The 25577-nt window shown below is 41.0% G+C and overlaps 1 protein-coding gene across 1 annotated transcript in view; it reads right to left on the bottom strand.

Moving 5' to 3' along the window:
• MOB2 (MOB kinase activator 2) overlaps positions 1-25134 on the bottom strand; it is a 106707-nt gene extending 81573 nt beyond the window's left edge. Inside the window, exon 1 of the mRNA XM_082195187.1 lies at positions 24705-25134. Coding sequence (XP_082051313.1) covers positions 24705-24721 — 17 coding nt within the window. The 5' untranslated portion in view covers positions 24722-25134. The remainder of the gene's footprint in view (positions 1-24704) is intronic.
• Positions 25135-25577: the final 443 nt, after the last annotated feature.

Raw genomic sequence — 25577 nt, 5'->3', positions numbered from 1 at the left:
GTCACAAGATTCACACACCATAGAATGGCATAAACCATGTCAACCTAATACCTTAATTTTGAAATACTAATGGTCCTAGAGTCCTCCCACATCCTTCCCAAAGCCTAGTTAGCACTTTCCCAGCTTTGAGAAGGAGGTAGGAGGGCTCTCGAACCCTGCCTCACACCTCATTCCCAAAACCTGGTGCCTTGCTTACCTGGCTTTGGGAAGGCTGGGTTGGGCATCAAATGCTGGGCTCACTTCCCCGCACAACAAGATGGTGTGCAGCCTGTGGTTTCCAGGTCAAAGTACTATTGCGGCGTACTTGCTATGAAAAGTTGGGCTGCCCTCATCTAGATTAATAGATAGAGAGCATAAAGATGTGGTTGATTTTGCATAGATTGTCTGGAATTATAAAGAAAAGAGGGCATATGCAACATATTCTCTCCAGTGTAACCACAAACCACCAAATACAAATTTAGAATAAATACTGCTAAAGAAGACTTTCTGATAGACTTGGGCCCTGACATAGTTCATATTAAGCCATTTTTAAACATTACAAAGGTGTATAAAATAATGAGAGGGCATCCCTGAGTATACCCAAGTGCCTTTTACTAGTGAGTAGCTACATCAAATTTTTTCACATCTGCCATTAGGAGTAAGTTATGTAATGTTCAAAACGTGTGACTTTGGACAAGTTTCAAAGCCAGCACCTCCTACTGTTTCTAAAATGAAGCACAGTATTGTTAAAAATCAAACATACTGGAGCTGACCAGTTGACTAGCTTCTATCCTGACGGAAATGAGTTAATGAGAATGGAGAAAGCAATTTATCAAGGTGGAGGCAGCGGCTTTCTCCCTCCCATGATGGCAGAAATGCCAAGGTGTTAGCTCTAAGTCCATGTTTTCCCCAGGACAAATGCTTTGTGGCAGAAGTCCAGAACTGATCCACCTCTCCACGATCACCACAATCCACCATTACAGTAAAAATGGGGCGGGGCAGGGAGAGAACCTAAGCAAATCACTTCATAAAAAGAAACATGCAAGTATCACTTATGGGTTGGTTTCCCAGGGCATATATACCATGGGGCATATATATGATTTCTGAAGTATTGTACTCATACTGTAGCATTATGCTTGGACAGTGTGTAAATGTGCACTTGGAGAGCACTACCAAGTAGGTGTAATCAAAAGGCTGCAAGGCAGATTCACTAGAACACCAAGTGGGAGGAAGAGAATTGAAAAGCACTCTACAGCTGATGGTTTGTGTGTTTTACCCTTGGAAAAGTTATAATGCATAATACATGGCAAAATACAAGTTACAGATTTTGTATGAAATAAAGTCAGTTAATGCTGTTAATTTGGTTTCAGCGTTCTGAAGAAAGGAGGAGCCTGCACTGATAAAGATTCCCTGTCTAGCTGGCAGAAAGTGCATTACTAAGTTAAGAAGCTACTAGCACACACACACACCATGTTTGCAAATCCACACAAAAGAAGCCATAGTCCTCAACTTCAGATTTAGAGCACATGCCAGTGATGCTGCTAATATCATTTTCTAAGAAACAAACTATATGCCTCTTCATCCCATGCAAATAGCAACTGTACAAATGATATGAGGAACAAGAAATGCAAGTGGAAAAGTTGAAACAGCTGCAATGCAACTACTTCTGCCCAGATATTGTTTAAGGGGAGGGACTGGACCCTATGATGCTAAGAAAACTTAAGAAATGTAATGTGAATAACTGCTGGAGCACAGGTTGTTTAATTTCAAAGTTCACATCTCTCGTAGCACTGAGTACACAAATACTGATAATAGAAGAACGACACTTCGTATCACATAGCTGAGTTCTCATGTCCCTGCCTTAGTTCAAGCTTAGTTTATCAACAACTAATTTCAAATGGGGATTGGAAGATATCCCATTCAACACATTCTTATGTCTGTCCACATCTCTTGTCAGCTCTCATTTCCGTACCTGAGCAACTGTAGCTGCTTGGAATCTGACGTTCCATAAACTCTAAAGTAACACACATGGAATATAAATTAGGGCCTTGCATCTCTAGTTACAAATGCAAGAAACTCTGGTGCTTAAAGAGCTGAGTTGCAAGGAGATCTGCAGCCTGCAACTTGAGTTGGCCCAGGTCAAAATAAAGTCAAGGAAACCTTTCATAACTTCAGAAGGGAGCAGGGGAGTCTGAGTTTAACAAACGACATCTAAAATCATTGCTCATCCTAGCATTTGGTTGCTTTTTTAAAAAGAAGTGTGCTCTTGTTCTATGGTTAGTTCTGAGGAAAGTTGTCTAAAGCTTTACAATCTGCTTTCTGAGACAAGATAAGACAGGTGTTTTTTTTAACCCTCCCCTCTTGAATAGGATAACACCAATATCTCGAGAAAAATAACATATTTTGGATACAAAGTGCTCTGCTAATGCAACAAAATGAGGAGACTTTTCAAAGAATACATCACAAAATTCTCAAATCCAGAGAAGCCCCCAACATAAAGTGCACTTCTAGTAGTGGCTTAGTATGTGGGTAGTATTTATATACCCATATATCATATTGTATTATAGTTTGTTTAATTTTTCTTTTTTCTTTCCTTCACTTTATTTATATACTTTATTTATATATCTTCAATAAAATACAAGTATTAGTACAAGTAATAAAATACAAGTATTAGTATGTGAATAGTCTGTAGTATGTTTTACATAACGTGGGGTTGTATACTCAGAGTTCCATATACAGTGGTGCCTCGCAAGACGAAATTAATTCGTTCTTGAACGAAATTAATTCGTTTTTGAAGACTCACCAAAGTCTTCAAAAACCTCAAAAAAGGCTACCACACCGCGTGCTATGAGTTGCTCCTCGAAGTCAAGTCGCAACTGTATTAACGGTGTTAAGAAAAAGGAAACAAACTTGCAAGACGTTTCCGTCTTGCGAAGCAAGCCCATAGGGAAAATCATCTTGTGAAGCAGCTCAAAAAACAAAAAAACCCTTTCGTTTTGCGAGTTTTCCGTCTCGCGAGGCATTCGTCTTGTGAGGTACCACTGTACCATTATTTCAGTAATCCTTACAAACCACTCTATGAAGAATGACAGCATAACCACCCCCAAACTATAGATAGGGAGCTCTGCAGCAAATGCATTCAAAAAGAGCACTCCTACGTCCTTCTGATTTTTTTGCTCCTTATACTCTTACACAATTCCATTTTTCCACAAGTTACCACTCGCAAAAGTCAAACCCATGTCTCTTTTCACCTAACATTCATACTCAGTTAAGGGATGTAGAAAATACTTATTACAAATGAGGAAGTACAAGCAACCTGAGTTAATCCCTTATTTTTCGGAACACTGAGCAACATAGAACTGTAGAGCCATCCTCTTCAGTGGTGGAGAGGGATGTCTGTAGTTAAATGAGACAATTTGCCAAAGATCTATTCATGGCAGAAATCTCCCCTGTCCCTCTATAGGTGCTCCAACAGATATAGAGAGGAGCATACCAGGGATAGATCAGGTGAGTCTTTGGAGGCACAGGACTGAAATCCCGTTTCCCCAACACACATATATACCCTGTACCAGGAATCTCTCTGCTCCTCATCTCACAATTAGCCCCATTTTTCTTTCTTCAATACTTCTTCACCCTCATTTCTGTTCAGTACAAGGGTACCCACCAAGTGCTCATTTCACTTTCCCAGCAATTCATTCAGAGTTACAGCATTAGACAGGCAATTCAGCAGGGGAACCTCAAGCCTGGAAGCCAAATGTGTCTCTCCGGGCCTCTGTATTAAGCCCTTGAGACTCTCCACAGACCCCACTCCATGCCCTTCTTGGGTGCTTTTGCCTGGCTGGAATGCAGCTTACTAAACAAAGGCAAGAGTCACATCTACTGCTCCACCCACTTTTACCTCTAGCTATGCCCACCACTGGCATGTGACCCCTGGAATGTTGCCCATGACACTGAAGTTCATGAGCCAAAAAAGGTCCTTCTCCCCTGTTATACACCACGGCCAGCTGCAATAAACTGGACAAACTATTATGAACTCCACCTCCCTTCTTGGAACCAAAGAGAGGATGAGCAACACACAACTGTTGCGTCCACTGTTGATTGGATTTTGGAAGAATCCTAGGGGGCTACAAATAGGCTGCAAGTAAGCCCCACATCTGGCTTGCTGTTATGTTGCACGTGTCTGGTTTACAAGAAGAACCGAATACAGTGGTACCTCGGGTTACATACGCTTCAGGTTACAGACTCCGCTAACCCAGAAACAGTACCTTGGGTTAAGAACTTTGCTTCAGGATGAGAACAGAAATCGTGCTCTGGCGGCGCAGCGGCAGCAGGAGGCCCCATTAGCTAAAGTGGTACCTCAGGTTAAGAACAGTTTCAGGTTAAGAACAGACCTCCAGAACGAATTAAATTCTTAACCTGAGGTACCGCTGTACTAGTTTAGACTGAGAATCTCAATTTCATGAAGACAAATACAAAGTTCTATTAAATTGGGCCTATCAAACATCTAATCAACACACCAGTAATTGCTTTCAATGAAAAAAGTAGTTTTAAAATGGTGACAACACTCATTAGCCAGGACAATGATTTACCAAAGGAAAACAAAACACAGCTATGGCTCATTTACCTTTCCAGCTTGTTCAGGCAGGTTTTTAAAAAAGACGTATGGGGTGTGGTATGGTAGAAAAGACCTACACAGCCCTGTTAAAGTGACTAATTCATAGGCAATCATTTTTGCAGAAATGTCTTTCTATTTGGCAGTTATTCTAAATGGGAGTTTTGGAACAAGTAAACACAACAGAAAATAAAAGGGCAGCAGCTAGTCAGCAACTACAGTCAAGCAACAAAAGTCAGCTGCAAGTCATGCAAAAAATAAGTCAGCTGCACTCAGACATAAAAGTGAGAGGACATTGGGGGCTACTCAGTGGAGGAAGAGGTATTCCCTCCATACTGTAAGTTACTCATTCCAAGCCTGAGTAAAGAGTACGGTGGTTACAGGGCTGGTTGCAAAAGAATCTGATCAGCAAGTGCCTAACCTGAGCAGCACGGTGAGGTATGCAGTTATATTCCTCCTCCCTGCTGTGCCTGATAAAGTAATAGAATTGTAGAGTTGGAGGGTACCTCAAAGGTCATCTAGTCCAACCCCATGAAATGCAGAAATCTTTTGCCCAACATGTGGCTCCAACCCTGTGAATGATGCTGTGAATAAGAGTCTCATGCTCTACCCACCAAGGTTTTTTTTTAATCCTTTGCTAAAGTTAAGGGAAGAAATATCACCCTTAAACTTTTTATATCTTCATCAAATGGACAGGCAGAAATTGGTCCTCTGGAGTCAGCTTCACCCTCCAAGCATGCAAAGGCCTCCACTTTTTCGGTGGGTGACTTTGTTTCATCACCCTCCTGTCCATCGAGTTTGCTACAAGAGAAAATCAACACTGGAAGCATCTTTCCACTGAACCATGATTTGAATTGGTTTTGTGAAGTATCACTTGGAGGCAAAGCAATGCCACTGTGTGCCAATTCAGATGTCACAGTAAACTAATGTTAAAAATCAGGGAGGAAAGGAAGAAACGCACAGACCAATATGGGCACTCCTGACTGCCAAAGCCCTGCTTTGCTGTTGCCAAATTAAGCCAATGATAGAAACAAAAACGTACGTGTACACTTAAAAGTTACAGTAATGTTAAATGAGATCTATCCCTATAAATGAGGAAATGATTGCCTTCAGAAAAGGGACTGGTAATTTGACTAAAAACTATTATATGAATCTTAAATGGACATCAACAGCAAAAGGCCAAAATCATCCCTTCATCTAACTTAATTACATCAGACCATGACAACAGTGTACACTGAGTAATTACAACTAGCATCAGGAGTCACTGAAGTTTTTTCCCTGTAGCACTTCCACAGCATTGGGGGGGGGGGAGCTCAAAGCAATAAGAGCTCTTTGAAGTAGCATTTGCCACTTGCATTTCTCTAAAACCTAGTAATTCTGAAGTTTACTACACCCCATCATAGCACTTTGTGCTTTACAAGCCTTTGTTCATCTTCACAACGTGTCCTTCAAATAGGTTATTATTCCTATTTTAGATAGAAAATTGAGGCTGAGCGAACAGCGTGTCTAAGGCCATCAAAATAAAATAAAAAATTCCTCCCAGTAGCACCTTAGAGACCAACTAAGTTTGTTATTGGTATGAGCTTTCATGTGCATGCACACTTCTTCAGATACATCGTGCGCATGCACACGAAAACTCATACCAATAACAAACTTAGTTGGTCTCTAAGGTGCTACTGGGAGGAAATTTTTTACTTTTTTGTTTTGTTTCGACTACGACAGACCAACACTGCAACCTACCTCTAACTAAGGCCATTAAGTTAGTGTCTCAGCTATGTGAACCCAGGAATTTCAAGTTCACCAGACCACACACAAAAATAGGATTTGTTTCAATCCAAGGATTGCCAGCGCAGCAGATCCAGGCACATATACACACACCTCTAGAGGCATTCCCTTGTGCCTGCAAGGTTTCTCCCCTCACACCCCCACTGTCACTGAAGTTCAGTCTGAAAGCAGCATTAAACAGAATAGTCACCATCATCATCATTGAATAGCTATCAATAACTTCTGAGCACCATCTACCCTAAACTCTGAACCATCTACCTCAACCTCCCCAAAGATATTATGACAATCATCCAGTAGCAATAAATCTAAAATGCCAACACATCTTATTCTTCTGTTTACCAATCGCATATCACAGCTGTTGTTTACATTTAAAAACACAAAGACTTTCAGCCAACAGTGATTCAACTTCCCTAAGTGTCTTTAGATGTCCTGAGCAGGAACAATAGAGGCTTTGCCTCTCCAGTTAAAATAAAAAACATAGTCCCCAGGGCCTTTGCAGGTTGATACTCTAATGGAAGAAATTCCTCTATCCTCATCATATGATGAAGCTCTGTCCTTAGCTATTTCTTTAATAAACAAGAAAGCCCAAAATGTATTCATCACAAGGAATAAGTACAATATCCTTTGGAAGTGGATTTTAATATAGCCAGATCTCTCAATCTTTACTGACATCTCAAAAAATTATGAATGATTGATGGTGGCAAGCTAGGCCAGTACTTCTGCTTGTTTTTCCTATATGTTTATAATAACTCTACTCTTAGGTGCTTTCCACTGGTTTATTTGGCACACTCTTCCAAATCCATCTGTCCCAAGACATACGGATGCCAACCATATGGGACAAAAAACTAATTTTAGAGGTCTAGAATTTCCTGGATCATCCCTGGTCAGCTTCCACAGAATCTACAATACATGCCAGTATGTTTTTAAATGAGCAACAGAGAAATTAGATGCATTGTCTTCCCTCTGTTTAATCACAAACAACAGGGTGGCCAGTGAGTGGCATTCCCTCTTTTCTTGCCCAGTGTGGACAGATTCCAGGCCATCTGCGTGAAACCGCGGGCAGGACATTCTATCCTCCTTACAGCATGGGCACAGTGGTACCAGCCACCCCACAGCAAAGGGTGGAGAGAGAAAGGAGGGAGCCGCTGTTGTTTTTCTTATTTGTCTTTTATCCTGGCAGCAGGCAGAGGCCTTGTGCTTGCCAAGCTCATTACCATTGTAAAATGTTCCCAATGATGATGGGATGGAAAGTGGGTTGGGGGGGGCAGGGCAAGAAAAATCAAGTTTCTAAACAGGGCTGCAGGGATCAGCCTCAGTTTCAGGCAACATGAAACAAGCTAGCTGACTGTGTTTATGGAAGAGGATTACACCCTCTCAGCAGCTGATCTGGCAGCTATGGCCACTTTGCCTGTAGTTGCTGTTTCTTTAGTGCAAGGCAGACACTCCAGTGTTCCTCTATGCACTTATTTCTGCTCAGAAATCATCTGTACTAGCTTCTCTGCAAGTGGCACTAGGATTAGATGTAACACAAAGTCTCTGTGATAGCACAAGACATTTCACAAATGATTTTGAACTAATGAGAAATTGGGCTGTTATAAGTCCACCATTTGCTACTAGAATAACTGATCTTGGATCTTATCAGCACAGAAAATATAATTTAGGCATTTCACAAGGACATCACAGAACGCAAACAATGCTATAATTTGTGGGATACATTTTCTAAACTCCTTTCAGTTTCAACAGAATGCCAAGGATCAGGTTTGGCCATGCATTCCCCAAACACAGAAGAAATAAATAGGAGTAAATTCCTAAAACAATTTTGTATTCATTTTGAAGATCTTTTCCCCCAACAAGTTATGGTCAGGAGGTACTTGGTGTTGAACCTTAATGAAGGCAGGCATGTCTGGGTCTTGTCAACACCTAGACAGGAGATCACCTGGAAACTTTATGTACATAGTAAGTTCTACTGAAGGAACTTATAAATAATAAATGCACAGCTTCTCTAGAATTTCACACCTAGAATTAGAATGGATAAAAAAGCCTAATGAAAAGTACCAAGTGGTTTACATTTTCAAACTAGATTTTCTTAGGTCAGCCACAATACCCTCCCAATCTGTACTGTGGGGAAAATTATACCGACACTACACTACCTTTCAGAACCATTAAGATTTCTAAGAAGTGTTTTGAGAGATGAAGAAAATATCTACACAAAGCAGTATATTCTTATCCTTTCCATAAAGGTCTAGAATTCATATTGTACAGACTCCTCCTTTCCTATCACTAATGAGCTGTATGTTCTTTGATTAGCACTTTCAGGGTATAATACATACCAATTATATAGAGAGGGTGAATTCATTGGCTATTCCCTGCCTCAAAACACCTTGACCCATCTCAAGCATCCTTTGAAGGTCGGTACAAGCCATTTCAGCAACAGCCTAGCCACGCCCTTGTTCAATTCACAATTGAAAAAGGATTACTTAAGGCAAAATTGAGAATGTAGTAAACTTATTCTGAGGCCTACAGCTTAGAGCGGTGCCGCTACAAAGATCCATAAGCGAAAGGCTTATTAAAAAGTATTGATGCTCTATTTCTTTTACACACAGGTTTTGTTCTTTAGCAGGGTGTTTTTCAAAGCCAAACCTGCAATTACATCTTAATCTCCTGCAAAAGCTACTAGCCCCATCCCTTGCCACTCCACCCATGCAACAATCTACAAAATAAAAACAGCTGCTTCTGATAAACCTATCCCACTGCCTTTCACATTACACCAGAGAGCTGTGAAACTGACACAGTACACTTAAGAGCTGTAACAAGTGTACTGATGCACTGCCTGTTAGCCTGGGGACAGAGGAAAAGAGGAGCGAAAAGATGTTAGAAGTGGCAGGCAAGTAGAAGTGCTCCAAGATGAGGCTAGAATACTCACGCTCCGCAAACCAGGCTATTCACAGGAACTGCTCCTGGGTAAAATCAAATGCTACACAAGTGCATGTTCCCTGCCCCTGTACAACCTGCAAAATCTACTCCAAAGAGGCACATAGTAGGTGGACAGGAGGATAGTGAGTGAGTATGAGACTATTCTGCATGTGCATGGATGCAGTTGATTACATCCTCTGTGTGTAGATCTGGTCTATGATCCCTACATTTCAATTCCTGAGAAATGAACGGGGGGGGGGGATCAGGTTTCTTACCACAAGCTATGCCTCAAAGTAGTTGCCGGCTGTTAGAAAACTATTGGTGACTGTAAACACACACACCAGCACAGCCCTGGTTCTGGTAGACAGAGAGATGGAAGTGAATACAGGAGATCTCAATGAAGTGACAAGCAGCAGCTGGAAGCCATTCCCTCAGTTCCTTTCCTCAAACCAGTGGCATGAGTAGCTGGGCAGGCCCTGGAGGCAGCCACCGGCTCCAATCATCCTTCTTCCTAACAGATCTCATATGAATCTTTAGTATCTCAGCCAACATTCTTGTGTACAGCAACAGGATGTACACAAGATAAGCAGTGGTGCTGGGAGCTAAAAGGGGTTTGGTTGAACATACACAAAAATGTGTGCTAATCCTAAAAACCAATTTAGCTCATACAAGACCACAAGAAGGTTATGTGGATGCTAAATTACACATCATAACTTACCTCTCTAAGATCACTTGACCATTATACTCGTACCACCTGGTGCACAAGAGCAGAGCTCCGACAAACTATCATTATTTCATAATCAGGTCATTTAACAGGATTTCACTGAACATATCCAAATGATAGCCATGGATTGATATTTTATCAGCCGTACTCCTTAGTCAGACTTCAATATATTTGCTTAGCTCTAATCTGGCATCTACTGGAATATTTACCAAGGACCAAAAGCATAGGCTGGTATCCAACTAAGTCATACTTAAAATAGACCCTCTTAAGCCAAAAAGACTTAAAGTTAGTCATACATATTAAATTCAGTGGGTCTACTCAGAGTATACTTAGTCAGATAGCTGATGCAGAATCCAGAACTGATGCACTTACTTTTTAAAAATAGTATCATTTATTTTTAGCTCAAAAGATATTTTAATGCCATGCAAGTGTTTGCTTCTGTCCAAAAATCCTAATCATTTTAGTGAGCTAAAAAAAGCCTCCTTCCATCAGCACTGCACTTTTATAGATAGTTCCAAGGCTTCAGAGATGGACAAGCCTCTCACCCTTGCAACCCAATGCACCAACATACAGTAATATTTTGTAGGACAAACACCTACCATAAATAGAAGTTCTCTGTTTTCTCCGCAGTCATAGTTCTCATTTCATTTAAGGGGATATAAAACCTTTTAAAGTTACCTTTTCAAGGTTAGGGAGTTCAGATTATTTGCTTTTTCATAATTATTACCAACTAAACATCAATATGTTTAGGGACGCGGGTGGCGCTGTGGGTTAAAGCCTCAGCGCCTAGGGCTTGCCGATCGAAAGGTCGGCAGTTCGAATCCCCGCGGCGGGGTGCGCTCCCGCTGCTCAGTCCCAGCGCCTGCCAACCTAGCAGTTCGAAAGCACCCCCGGGTGCAAGTAGATAAATAGGTACCGCTCACCAGCGGGAAGGTAAACGGCGTTCCGTGTGCTGCGCTGGCTCACCAGATGCAGCTTTGTCACGCTGGCCATGTGACCCGGAAGTGTCTCCGGACAGCGCTGGCCCCCGGCCAATAGATGTGAGATGGGCGCACAAACCCCAGAGTCTGTCAAGACTGGCCCGCTCGGGCAGGGGTACCTTTACCTTTACCTTTAAACATCAATATATTTGCTGGGGAAAGAGACCTACCATGTTCTCCCACTGCATCAAAAGGAATATGGAGGATACTGCAAAAGAAATATTATTAAAGCTTACTCAAGGGCAGAGCACTGGTCAAATACTATGTACTGGGGCATTTGTTTAAAAACAGCTAAATATCATCAGCCACAAATGCCCCTGTAAGCAGTAATTTCCTTTCTTTCTTTTTTGCACCTATCAAAGTTACATCTGATTGCAAAGAAAGGAGTGATTATTTGACAATATTTTGTTGATGGGTTAAATGCCTAACCCTGAATCAGGATTTGGTTGAGTTTATGGAAAGGTCTGCCTTTTTCTGATGATATAAGGTAGGCTGAGAATCAGAAGAGCACAATTTAGTCCCTCCACTATGCAGAGGGACAACTGCTTTCTTGATGCCCAATGGATGCTTAAGTTGAGATACCTGCACTGCAGGAGGTTGGACCAGTTGACCCTCAGGGTTCCTTCCAACTCTACAATTCTGTGATTCTATGAATTCTATTTGCAGGTTCTTCTTCACCATAAACTGGAGTACTCTTTCAGTTATTGGTCTATACATAGGAAGCTGCAACCTTAGACCAGAAATTGTCACACAGGAGATTGGGAACACAGGGTTTTATTGTAACAAAGCTAAATTCTAAAGCAGGAGTACCCAACATGGTATCTTCCAGATGTGTCAAAAGGAACTGAAGAAGTTAGTTTACCCTGTAGAATCTGTCCCACTTACAAATATACTATTTTAGAAGAATGTGCATTATTCAAATTGATGCAATGATTTCACATTGCTTGTGTTCAGAAGCCTGCATAACTGCAACTTGTGCACTGCAAAATTGGGCAACTGGTAGTTAGATAATCTTGATAAATGAGTCTTTATAACCCATACCAATTGATACCTCACATCAGAACAGCGAGCACAACCAGCTGCATTTGTCTTGAAGAGGATTCACTAAGCATTCTAGATTGCTACCTAGTTCTGTGGCCTTAAACATATTTATGAAGAGATACACATATTTAGAAAAATATCAGTAAATATAAGGATCTTAACATTTCTAGCTTATACAATTGCTGATTATATTTACGGTAGCCCTGAACTGACAAACTTGACAAAGCCCCTAAAGCTGCAGCGGAAAATTAAGTGAGTTCTAATGCAAATTCTTTCTATTTAGAATGCAGCCAGACAGTTACACATTTATTTTAAATGTGCAGATAGGGTCAACTTTCAATAAAATGAACTTCGGTGCTACTTCTTACTTTCCAGTATTATACATCTGCACATCTCTTTAACCAGAAGACTAAAGACAGAACACTACACAGAAACAAGTTTAGTTTCCTCTCCAAGACCACTTCCTTCACTGTGCAATTGCTGTTTCTCTGTGGTTGAATTTTTTCATAGTGAGAATCTTAAACTGGTTAGACAGTCAAATAAAGAATAACTACTAAAACATGGGATTTCAACACCACAACTAGATGAATCAAGTGCTATGCAGGAGATGTGTTTTAACAAAACAACAACAACTGAACAGTGGTGGGTGAGGAGAACTTTTGTAATCTTTTCCAATGAGAACTGCATTGTATATCCATCCCTTGAAGCCACATTCTTAATAGAAACATCAGAAAAGTGCAGTGCCTGAAAACAGGATGTGAATATGAGGTGCTTTGCACGCACATGTCTTCCTTGCAGAAACTACAGAAACTGGAAAAAAATAAAGTACCGGCAACAAGTCTACAAGTTATAAAAATGCAAATACACTACAAAAAGGGAAAGGAGATAGTGTAGCTGTTCTCCAAATGAAAGAGAGTATAAAGATAGAAGTTATTTCCTACAGATTTTGTTTGAAAAGAAATGATATGCACACAAAGATGTGTGCACACAGCAAAAATTAACAACCCCACACTTAAGTCTATCCACAAAGCTACAGCACTTGCATTATAAAACAAAATCAACCCCCTCACAGACTGATAGCTGCATCCATGCATTCCTGAGTGACAATGATCCAGATGCAACGACAAACCATAGCTTGTTATTAAGTGCATGAGTAGCAGCAAGTCATGGTGAGCCTCAGGAAGATGTTCTCCTTTCATCTTCCTCCCCTCATCCATGCACAAGGCGAGGAAATTAGACAAAACACATATTTTCTTCTACAGCAGTTCCTGGTTTGTATTAGGTATAAAGGACTATTTTTTGTTCACATTGCATTTTATGTAAGCCCTACAATATTCTGTTGCTCTGGATGCTCAGAGAGAAGTATAACCATTAGCATTAACAAACTACTGCCCAGCCAGTGGTGGTGCCACAAAGCCCCATCTAACAGCATTAAATGCCTGCTCTGTGACAAACACACATATGAGAAATTAACACTTTTAGTTCAAATAATACAAGTACGTACTTCAGAGCTGAAGGTCACAGAGCACACTCATCATCAAAAAGTGCCTTGGAAGAAGCATAAATTATTCAAACTGATCTAAAAAACATAGGAGGATTAAAATGTAACATGTGTATGTGTGCGTTAATCTGATTAACAGAAATAGCCAGGCCATTCTTTTACTAGCCAAGGGCCTATTAACTTACTATGTGCTCTTGCCACTGAAGACACACTTCCGTATTTCTAGGCTGTAACTTCTGAGTTTGCTGTACAAAGACAGCAGGTACAGCAACAAAACTAAGACAACTTACAGACAAAGTATTACAAAAGGAAGGTGGCTCAATTCAGCAGACAAATCTCACACTAACTGAAACCCATAAAACTGTTACTGAGTAAAACAAGAAACTGAAGGGAACTCTCCCTCCGACAAGTAGAAAGATAACAAAGGAGGAATTACATAGCATATATTGGGGGGGGGAGGAGTCTCTCCAAATAAGAAGATGAAGTTTGTGCACTGAGTAATATTATCAGCACTAGCATGAACGTGTGGTCTAACAAGTCCATGCACCAAGTTAATCAAGAAAACCAATGTTATGTGTTCCTGCGAGAGAGAAAACCCAGGCCAGCTTTCAGTTCTTTCAATTGTTCTTTATGCCAGGGCACATTGCCCACATTCTCCAGAGGCCATGAGACAGTCCAGCAAACATACCACACAACCACAACAAGAATTTTTATCACAACTATGACCTGAATTCTCTTGGCATCCAAGAGTTAAAGGTTTAATTTTTTAAGAAAAATGAAATCAACGTCTGTTTAGTTATTGTCTTTGTTCAGCTTACAGTCCAAGGCATCTGAAAACTTTCTGGTCAGCAGCCAAAGCTAAAGCAATGCCCTCCTGTGAACCCTGTTTGCTATATGAAGGAAAAATACAGAACTCCTTGAATATCTCATCCAAACCAAGCAAATCAGTACCTATGTCATACATATACTGTCAAGCCACTGCATTTGTTTTCATTCTTTCCTGGAGATTCTCCTGTGTGCTGTCCTATTAAAAGAAAAAGAAACAACAACCCTCTACCTACAAATACACAAACATTAAAAGTGAAATGATGCAACTAGCACACTATCATTATAAGGATAATACTTTAACGTGGCCTTAATTTTTCTTTACTAACAGCATGCTACAGGATGCTAATCTTCAAACTGATTTTTTGTTTATATTACTCTCCATTAGGACAGTGGTGGGGAACAACAGCTCTCCAGGTGTCAATGGACTCCAACTCACATCATCCCCAGTTAGCATAGCCCATGGTCAAGGATTATGGGAGCTGTAATCCAGCAACATCTGGAGGACCACAAATTCCCATCACTGCTCTGATTGATGCAAACATATTTAGAGCACCCCTGCTATGAATAAACTTCACAGCGTCCTAAGGAACATAAGATGCCAAAACTCTCTCTTACTGAGTTAATTTTTTGTAATGGGAGATCATCCACTTATTTCTTCTGTTACAACAATGAAATGCAATACCTACTAGGGCGTATTAGAAACTCTGAGATCTATCTATCTATCTATGCATATGCCAGATGGCTCCTTAAACCAGGGTTACAGTCACCAAAACGGAATGTCTAGGTGCCATTTTTTGGGCCAGACAGCTTTTGGTTCCTGGAATTCATTCTGATTGTGCAAATAAAATATAATGTATAAAATTCTACAGGATGTGTTGCTAGTGTGTGAAAACAGTCAAGATCCAAGGATCCCCAGACATGTACTTCCAGAGGGTGGAGACACCAAGCACCATCCTGGTGCCTGGGTATTTTCACTTGGTCACAAGTGGCCAATAGCCAGGTGCAAAATCCACCTGACAAATTTTGAATGCTGCTGCTAGGTGAATCGCAAAATTGTCAAACTTCCCAATTATTATTTTCTATACCCTTAAGTATCTTTGAAGAAGTCACAAAAAATTATTGAAAGCACTATATCATTTATTGCATATGATAGTCAATACATTTCAATATATGCAGCTTTTCATGGGTGAAAAACATAGGCCTGATAACTTCAGTGGTTTTCTGTAGAGGAAAAGAAGTTCACAAAGGTAAAAAAAAAAAAAGCAGTGGGAATACAAAAGAGTAACACCTGCCTAAATGAGAATTGCAAGCAAGTGTATACACTGCAGCTGTGTAAATCAAAGTGACACCAACAAGGCTTTACAAAAAGAAGGGAAAAGTTTTTTTAAACTCAATATCCATCCATAGCAACTATCTAGTTGCACTGTAGCAATAAAACTGTCAGAACATTTGCATAGCTAAGCAGGGTCCAGTACAGTTTCAAATTGGATGGGAGACAGTGTGTTGAGATTCCTGCATTTCAGGAGATTGGACTAGATAACCCTTGGGGTCCCCCTCCAACTCTACAATTTTATGTTTCTATGTGTAGTAACCAACTTGGATTCGAATCCACTTCAAACAGAGGTTTGGAGAAAGTCTACCTGCAAGAAATAGTGATGAGATTATATCATAAGATTGTATCTGATCTGTTAGCTGCTCTTGAGAAAATCCCCAAATTTTGTAAGTTGTCTCAACAAAGCCACAGAGAATTTTAATAAATGTTTAAGGTCTAATTCATTTCCTGTCTCAGACTATGTTCAGACAAGGTGCCTATTTTTTTAACATTAATTTGTTTAACTGTTTTGGGTAGCTGCCAACCTTCTTAACTCCTTCACGGTTCTCACTTATACATGATACCAAAACTAGTTCTAGAAGTGTGCAACATAGTAGACCCTTATACCATAAACGAAATATAAAACATTTATAATGGTAAACACACAAATAGTGCACACAAACTAATACACACACTGGTCTTGTCTATAATCTGAAGTAAACTAAGGTTTACCATGAACAAGCAATGTGCTGGTGCACTCTGCTCAATCTCACCTGCTTCCCTCGCTCCACTGCCAAGCTGGGAGAAGCCATGGAGAAACTGGCTTGGTGTTACATATGGTTTGCTTCTATGAAACAAGTGTTGAGTAGTAGGCTACGAAAAACACTTTGGCTTCCACTCATGGTTGGAGAGAGAAAAAACCATGCACACTGAATCACATATAATGAATGCTAAGCCATCCACTCCATGGGTTGGTCTTCCTTCTGCCAAGCTAGGTAACAAAGCAGGCAAAAACACAGTAGTTTACTTCAAACTATAGTTTACTGTGAGTGACATAAACCAGACTGAGACAAAAAACAGTTGAAACTTTACTAGAAGTACTTTTCCAATGAAAAAACCCAAGAGTTCTCAAGCCTCCTTGCAGAAGGAGGCTTAGTCAACAAAGAAGACAGCTAGTTAACAAATAATTATATTGACCCAAGCAGCTGCAGCACTTTTAATAAACATCAGGGAGTTCTAGACTCCCTAATAATAGTCTGTAGTAGGAACAGAGGTTATGTGAAATCTGATTAAAGGAGTGAAACTCAAAACAGGTTTACATATTACCTCCCATGATGGTCCTTAAAAATGTCTTTTACATGCATGCAATCAATACAATGGGGGAGCAATGTTTAGAGGTTGTGACAAAAATGTCTAGATAAACATCTTAGAAACATTAGTTACAGAGCTGCCTAGATGAGACCAAGTCCAAAGGTATGCCAGTATAGCTAAGAAGCAGAGACAAGGAAGCCATAAAAGCCAAGGAGGTTTCCTCTAAAGTCCTGTCCAAGTGAAGTGGAGCACAAACTGACAAAAGGTGTCCTGACAATAAGGATATTAAAAACATTAAGACCAACATTTATGTAAGTAACAACAGAAGCAGGAAACTAGCCTGGGAGGTGACTGTTAGATAGCCAAGGTGTGAAAGTACTAAAGAAGGGCAGGGCAATATCCTTCTGCTTCTCTGCATCTATCTTCAGCGGAAGATATTAGATATCATGCTTAAATTACTTTTTTCAGGCAAGACATCTCAAGAATTAGAGGTGACAAGAGATGACATTCTAGGGCTTACTGACAAACTACAAATTAATCTACTGATTAGCATTAAATTCAGGCCAAACGAAATGAAGAGCTTTGTCACACAATGCATAATTAAGGAATTAAAGAATTTGCTGCCACAATATATGCTGAAGGGTACTGGTTAAGATAGCTCTAAAAGGAATTAGCCGCTGATAGAGGACTTCTTCATGAAGTTGTCTACCAGTCATGACAGCTAAATTCTACCTCCGTTAGCCCGAATGGGCCATGATCCAATCTATTAATGCAGTTCTAAAATGTTTAGATTTCATCTACCACAAGAGGACCTAAACAAGTTAAATGCTTCATGTTAGCATCATAATTCTAAGTTTACATGCACATTGGAAATTCCCATTCAAGATGTCCATAGTTTCATTAATACAACCATATTTATATGTCACCATCACTTCTCGGGGTAACATGAATCCAGATCTGTCTTTCTGTTGGGGAAAAGGACTGAGAACCAGTGGAGGAAGTTCCTGCCTCAAACTCTCCGCAGCAGCTTTTCACAGGGTTCTGAGGGCTGCAAGAGGAAATAGGACTCAGAGAAAACTGGTGGCTCCCATGAGCAGTGCTTGGGGAAGTATGGCTCCAACTAACTTTAAACGAGGAGTTATTTCCACTGGAGTAAGCAATTTTTGATGCTACACCATTAGTAACTGTGGCACAATGTTTACTTTTTCAAATTACATGTTCTGTCCTGTGGGCAGGAAGAAGAGAGCAAGGAAGACAGGCAAAGACAACATCAGGAACTGCTCCAACCCTACACCTCAACTGTACATTTTATTTCATTTATTTGTTTTGATATTTTAAAAATTACAGTGTTGCATGCCTTGGTAGAAAAGTGGTATAGAAATAAAAGAAAGAAGGAAGGAAGGAAGGAAGGAAGAACAATTCTTTTTTTAAAAAGTAATATTTATTAAGAGTTTAAAAATTACAAAAAGAAAAAAGAGTTAAACAAAGCAAAACAGTACAATACAATACATAAAAAACAAACAAAAAAACACTGCTTATCTTAACAAAACAAAAACAAAAACAGAAACAATTAAAAACACATCCAATATTTCCATATCTTTCATCTATCTTTCATTTACTTGTTTCGACGACCTCCTCACACCTCCCTTTTTTGTATTCTAGTTCAGTTCGCTATTTCAGCAAATCCTTTCCATCTTTCTCAATTTTTGTCCTATAATTTATCTTATCACAATCTAACCTTATTTTTCCCCCCTTTGGCCCATTAACAGTCTATTTTACTTAATTCTTTATAACATTTCTGCTAAGGCCATATAACTTCATTCCAGCATCCTTCTAACATTCATTAATTTTACAGTGTTTCTGTAAATAATCTTTAATTTTTTTCCAATCTTCTTCCACCGACTCTTCTCCCTGATCTCGGATTCTGCCAGTCATTTCCGCCAGTTCCATGTAGTCCATCAACTTCATCTGCCATTCTTCCCGGGTGGGTAAATCTTGTGTCTTCCAATACTTTGCGATAAGTATTCTTGCTGCTGTTGTAGCATACATAAAAAAAGTTCTATCCTTCTTTGTCACCAATTGGCCGACCATGCCCAGGAGAAAGGCCTCTGGTTTCTTCAGGAAGGTATATTTAAATACCTTTTTCATTTCATTATAGATCATCTCCCAGAATGTCTTAATCCTTGGGCACATCCACCAAAGGTGAAAGAATGTACCTTCAGTCTCTTTACATTTCCAACATTTATTATCGGGCAGATGGTAAATTTTTGCAAGCTTGACTGGTGTCACATACCACCTATAAATCATTTTCATTAAATTCTCTCTAAAGGCATTACATGCCGTAAACTTCATACCTGTGTTCATAACTGTTCCCAGTCAGCCATCATAATGTTGTGTCCAACAGGAAAGAAGAACAATTCTTGACACTCTACATAGAAGGTGCCAGAAATGTGCAAAATGTATGAAGAATATAAACTTTGATGTATGCAGCACACAAGCACAGACAAAGGATGACTTGAGTTTCTTAAAACAGTATCTCTCAGTTCTTTAACTATTCAGTTCCATATGATAGTGAATTCAAGATGGTTATAATACTGACCAGCTTGAAGTTTCTACTGAATAAAGAGGTAGCTGCTCTGAAAACTGCACACAGAATAATAGAAGGTTACTGTTGGCATTTATATGTTGTTTTTCTGCCATGGCACTCCGGACAGTTTACAATTTTAGTATTTCTAAAAACTAGCATATGGTACAAAAATATAGAACAGGGTTCTGTCACACCAACTGGTCATCATTACTGGAGTCTACGGCACAAGCTCCCTGCCCCATGTTTTTGTCTTCCTTCAGAATGTACAAGTCTTTAAAAGTTCCAAAGGTGAGAAGATTAACTGGCTAGAAAATACTTGACAGGTGATGTTAAAATGTCTCCTAAAATAAGGTGCTCTTCAATAAATATTTTTAATTTTCACATAACATTATATCAGCTCCCATGATGAAATGGTCACTGTCTTGTCACTTCAGAACTACAGTGGTGCCTCGCAAAACGAAATTAATTCGTTCCGCGAGTTTTTTCGTCTAGCGAATTTTTCGTCTTGCGAAGCACAGTGTCGGAAAAGTTTTGGAAAAGCTTCAAAAATCACCAAAGTCTTCAAAAACCTCAAAAAAGGCTACCACACCGCGTTCTATGAGTTGCTCCTCGAAGTCAAGTCGCAACTGTATTAACGGTGTTAAGAAAAAGGAAACAAACTTGCAAGACGTTTCCGTCTTGCGAAGCAAGCCCATAGGGAAATTCGTCTTGCGAAGCAGCTCAAAAACCGCAAAACCCTTTCGTCTAGCAGGTTTTTCATCTTGCAAGGAATTCGTCTTGCGGGGCACCACTGTACAAATGTATTAACAGTTTTGTTCCTTCATAAAAAGTTATGAAATTTATGTAACTAAAAAAAACCACGGATACTATTTGTTGGCACTTAAAACTAACAGAACAAACTTTCATAGCAATCAATCCTCTTCCAAAAGGAAACAAAGCTCAACATATTCATACCAAATTTAAGTGCACAAAATCCTAATGCAACTCTGAACTCCATTCAAAGTGGTGTGTTGTATGTCTACATATAACAGGAAAATTGTAATCTCCCATTCTTAAAAGTTGCAATATATTGCTTAACATATTCCCCTTTGCTGTGCAACACCTGTGCAGACTAACTAGATTTGCACACACCTGTAAGTCATTGACCTTGACATGAATATGGCAGTGTTCAGCAGCAGGATACACAATATTTAACTAATGTAAAGAAAGGTCATAGAAATTTGATGATCCAGTTATGGCAGTTTGTTTCACATAGTTCTTCCCTCAAAATTTCAGCAAATCATACAAGAACACGAAAGAGAAGCACAATGTTTCTGGGTAGTACAAAGTCATCTTGATTACTGCCCTTAGGTTTGGTGTGAATGTTGTGTTTCCTAATATTTGTTTCCATACTGCTTAATTATTTGCATTTCAAAGTTGTGTACAGCCCCCCCCCAAACCCACAGAAACTCATGACAATAAAACAATAAAAATATATTGTAGGAGCATTACCACAATGAGGGTAAACACCCATCACAGTTAGCTTTAACCAAAGCTTATAAACGAGAATCAAACCCTGGTTAAACCTAACCATGGTACAAATAGGATGCTATGCCACGCATCATGTTAAACACAGAAGGCACTCGGAGTCTGTGCATGCTTCCAATCTCTTAACTATGCCTAAGAGATCAGCAAACATTACATCTGCACCATGCTTCCACTCAGGTAACCAGAGATTTTGAATAATGGCTCAAAAGAGCAAATGAACTTGAAACTGTGAAAGCCTAGAATAAGGACAATTGTCAATGTTGCTCAAAACAGAAGTATAAAAAGCAATTACCGTACTTCTGGGTTTTCAGTGCTCGAAAACCGGAACGTTCGGCTTCCGAGACGCTGGAAAACCAAGGTACCACTGTATATGTCTACTCAAAAGTGAGTCCCAATTACTCACTCGAGAGGTTGTGGACTCTCCTTCCTTGGAGGTTTTTAAGCAGAGGTGGGTGGCCATCTGTCACGGATGCTTTACCGGAGATTCCTGCATTGCAGGGGGTTGGACTAGATGACCCTTGGGTCCCTTCCAACTCTACAATTCTGTGACTCTATGAATTACTCCAACAGGTTTTATTCAGGGGTAATTAGGTAAAGGACTATAGCCTAAAGAAAATTAATGCACAATAGTATTGAAGGGAAAACACAAAGTTAAGAAATCAGTTTATTTCACAGAAATCCCTCTTTTAAAAGGTAGCATAAAGCTTTAGAGGGGTGGCTGTGGCTATGTTAATTTGTTGCTGCAAGCAACAAACCACAGTGGTTTAGCATTATGTTTGAATCAAGGATGGTGGTTTGTTATATTCCAGCAATTCAGGACCTACAGCCTTGTGAAACACAAAGATTATTCACAACAAAACATTCCCCTGATCATCAGTTTTGGAGACCCCAATATCATAGTAGTGTTTCCCTTACAGCAGTTTTGTTTTGGGACAAACATACCATGATGTGAAGCCAAGGTTTGTTCTTGGCTTACTAATCATGGTGTGGACCGAAACAAACTATGATCCGCAGTTCAGATAGAACACTAAGTCAGACATTGTAGTTTTTTGCTCACACTAGGGAGAATCGTCAAAAGGGTCCAATTTCTATGATTGTAGTAAGCCATTAATAATAATTTATCTTGACATGCAAACTAGGCTTTTGTTTTTTAAGTTTTAGTTGCAAGTCTGTTGTCCATTATCAGAACTTTGCTACAGTAGTAAAATACTATGTGTTTTGTTCTAGAAGTGCACACATTAACTTTTGAAGGCTTCCCGCTTCAAAACCAGACTACACAAGTAGAAAGCCTATAGTAACTGAGATAAAACAAAGCAGGCACCATTACTGTGAACAGTGTTCCAAAAGTTGCAGGTAATAGCAGCAAGCACGTATAGCAATTTAAGTTTGATTTGCATAATGCTGTAAGAATCCCAGCCACACTAAAGTAAACAATTCTATTCATCTATATATGATTCAGTTCAGAAAAGGGTCAGCACAAACAATTAGCATTAAATTACCTTAAGTGTTACTTGCAACTACATGGTCCAATTCTAACTTCTATACATTATGATTTATAAACACAAACATCAAAGGAGTAACTGACCTAACTCTGAAAAACCTCTGAGGTTTTAAATAACTAACCATCATTATGTTACCCATCTCTACTGATGGGCATACATGCAAGCATAATACAATTTATCAGCCAGCTCGCCTAATCTGATAATACACATAAAGTCAATGCTTGCTCCAGATGTCCCAGCAAATATTCTCGAGGAGCAGCATACACAGCCGGAAACTCTTATTAGAAATATTACCCAAAACTGATTTGATTTCAGTCACCATAAGCATAAGACACCTTCCCCACCTACATCTAAAATTGCACAAGGCTTGTGATCCCTCTACTAAAACTCTATGATATCCTATCAAACTATTATCCTTTGGCATAAGATCAAATTGTTACATAAAGATAAATAACTTGAGTGCACATTTATGGAACACATCTTACTCACCAATGAATTTCGCATCACCGTTATTCATAGTTCACCCAAGTCAAGAATAGTTGTGCAGTCAGTATTCAAGCGTTTGCATTTAATCATAGCTAGCATCCCTCAGCTGCCTGAGATTTTCAACCCTAAAACCAACAGCAAATAGCTTTCTACCTTCTGTCTCTCTGGGTAATTAGTACTATTAATCCCAAGCTCTCCAAGCCCCCTGGCGTGGCAATGATTTGGTTTTAACCTCCGCCAAGGTCTCCTCTTTTACATTCTAGCAAACAAACTGTTGGAAAAGTTTTAAGGTGTGACCTGAAGTGATATTGCAAAAACAGAAGTCTAAGTTGACAGAAATGTGCTGCAACTTGCTGTTCCTGAATCCAAATTATTACTAAATTGATGGGTTACAGTAATATATGTATGCTGCATTTCTCCTCTCTCTTAACCCAATTAAGCAATATTCATGTCCTGGACAGCTGACAAGTATAAAAGCATCAGCCCATTTTTTTTATTTCTTTTTTAAATCACACTCCTAACATTATTGCACATTACCTCTCTGCCCCTCCGCCTGAACAAGTTATGATTTTTTGGAAACTCCCTTGTCAAGCCCCCACCATTACAAAGCACTTCAATCCCAACCAGGTATTACCAACCATTTTGTATTCCTTGCTTTCCAACAGCACAGGATCCCAAGCCAGCTGTTGTGATGCTCCATATTTTGCAATTAGAAAATGCCATTTACGGACATGTGATCCAGCATCTCTGTCACTCAGCAGAACCTCAATACACTGACCACCACATACCCACATGAGGCCAATGTACTACTTCCATCAAAGTGAGCACTTTGCATTTCACTCACACACCACTCCCTTTTGTGCCCCATGCCAAGTCTCCCACCACTGGAAATTCCTCCTTGACATCCTGGTGCTGTGTCAGGGTTAAGGTTTCTATAGCAACTGCATCTTATTCAAGCCTGATCTGCTGCCCTCCCCCCACCCCCGAAATCCAGGACACCCCCTGCATTATAGTCTCTGGTTCTTACACAACTGCATAGGACAGTAAAGTAGTTCCAAAATACGCCGACAGATTGCATCTTTTTTAAAAAAAATAAAAAAATATCAGGACTTGCTTACCTGGAGTAACTACCACCCTGATTCTAGAAGGCAAATCAAAGATTGTAACCTCCACTCCATGCATAAGGATGCACTGTCCAAATCTGCATGTGTGCATAACACGTGCGCGCTCGCGCGCACACACACATTATGCATGTTCGGGCAGGCAGCATGAAATTCATCTTCTCCCATTCTTTACCTTGCCCCGACTGAGAATCAGTAGAAAGGTGGCGGCTGGGATTAAAGTATGCTGGGCGCTAATTTAATCCAAGTTAATCCAATCTTGACTACAACTCAGGAACAATTTACACCTGACCCTGCCAGCGCCGTGCCAAAACCGACCCCCGCGGCCTGGGGGGGGGGGGAGAGGAAAGGAGGTGGGAGCAGCCGCCAGCAAGCCCGGAAACACCTTTCCTTCTGACCTTCTTACCCCACGAGGAAGCTGGAACGAAGCACAAAACCCCAACTCAGCCCAGCCCAGCTCCCCCCCCCCCGCTTCGCCCAGCCAAGGCTACTCACCCCATGAGCCAGTCCATGACGCCGCCTGCTGCCTTGCGCCGCCGCGGTGCTGGGCCGGGCGAGCAAGCAGGCGGCTCCGGCTGCGTCCCCTGAGCTCCTCTCCTCACCGCCCGCTCCGGCCTCTGAGGCGGCTCATGGGTGGCGCCTGTCCCGCACCGGACCTTCTCCCGCCTGGCGCCCCGTTCTCTCCTCCCTCAGGCGGAGGAGGAGGCGGCGGCTGCTACTTCGGCTGCTACTTCTTCTTCTTCTTCTTTCTTCGCCGCCGCCGCCGCCTCGTCTTCCTCCGGCTGCTGCTCCGGGCGGCTCCGCTGGGTTCCCGCCCCCAAGGCAGCGCCCGCCGGGTCCCCTCAGCCAACCAGCCTCGGCGGGCGAGAGACACACAAGCGCTCTCTCCCTCTCCTTCGCTCTCGCGCTTAGGGTGGCCGGAAGTAAACACACTGCCTTTCCTCCAACATTTTCTCCCCGCCCCTCTCTCCCCCGCCACACGCGCGCCCGGCACAGCAACCCGGAAGCGACCGCCTTCCCGAGGGACGATGGGAAATGGAGTCCCGGCGCAAACTCCGAGGGAACAGAACCTCTGAACGGGAACGGAGAAGGGAGAGTTTCTTCTGGGTGCGGAAAGAGAGAGAGGGAGGAGGGTTAAAAAAGAGCAGGAAGGCTGAAGCTGCGGCGGCGGCCGCTGGGAATCTGCGAGGCTCATGCGATACTGCGCTTTCTTATCGACCCGAGTCTTGATTTTCCCACGTTGCGGCTGCTGTTCCCACGCGCCAGGGGTGCCCCATGTGGATGGTGGCGGACTGCAGTTCCCGTCGTTCCTGCCCATTGGCCGTTGGGGCTGGGGCTGATGGGAGTTGGAGTCCGACAATTCTGTAA

Source organism: Podarcis vaucheri, assembly GCF_965113315.1.
Source record: "Podarcis vaucheri genome assembly, chromosome: 1".
NCBI lineage: Eukaryota > Metazoa > Chordata > Lepidosauria > Squamata > Lacertidae > Podarcis > Podarcis vaucheri.
This window is presented reverse-complemented; position numbering and strand designations above follow the sequence as displayed.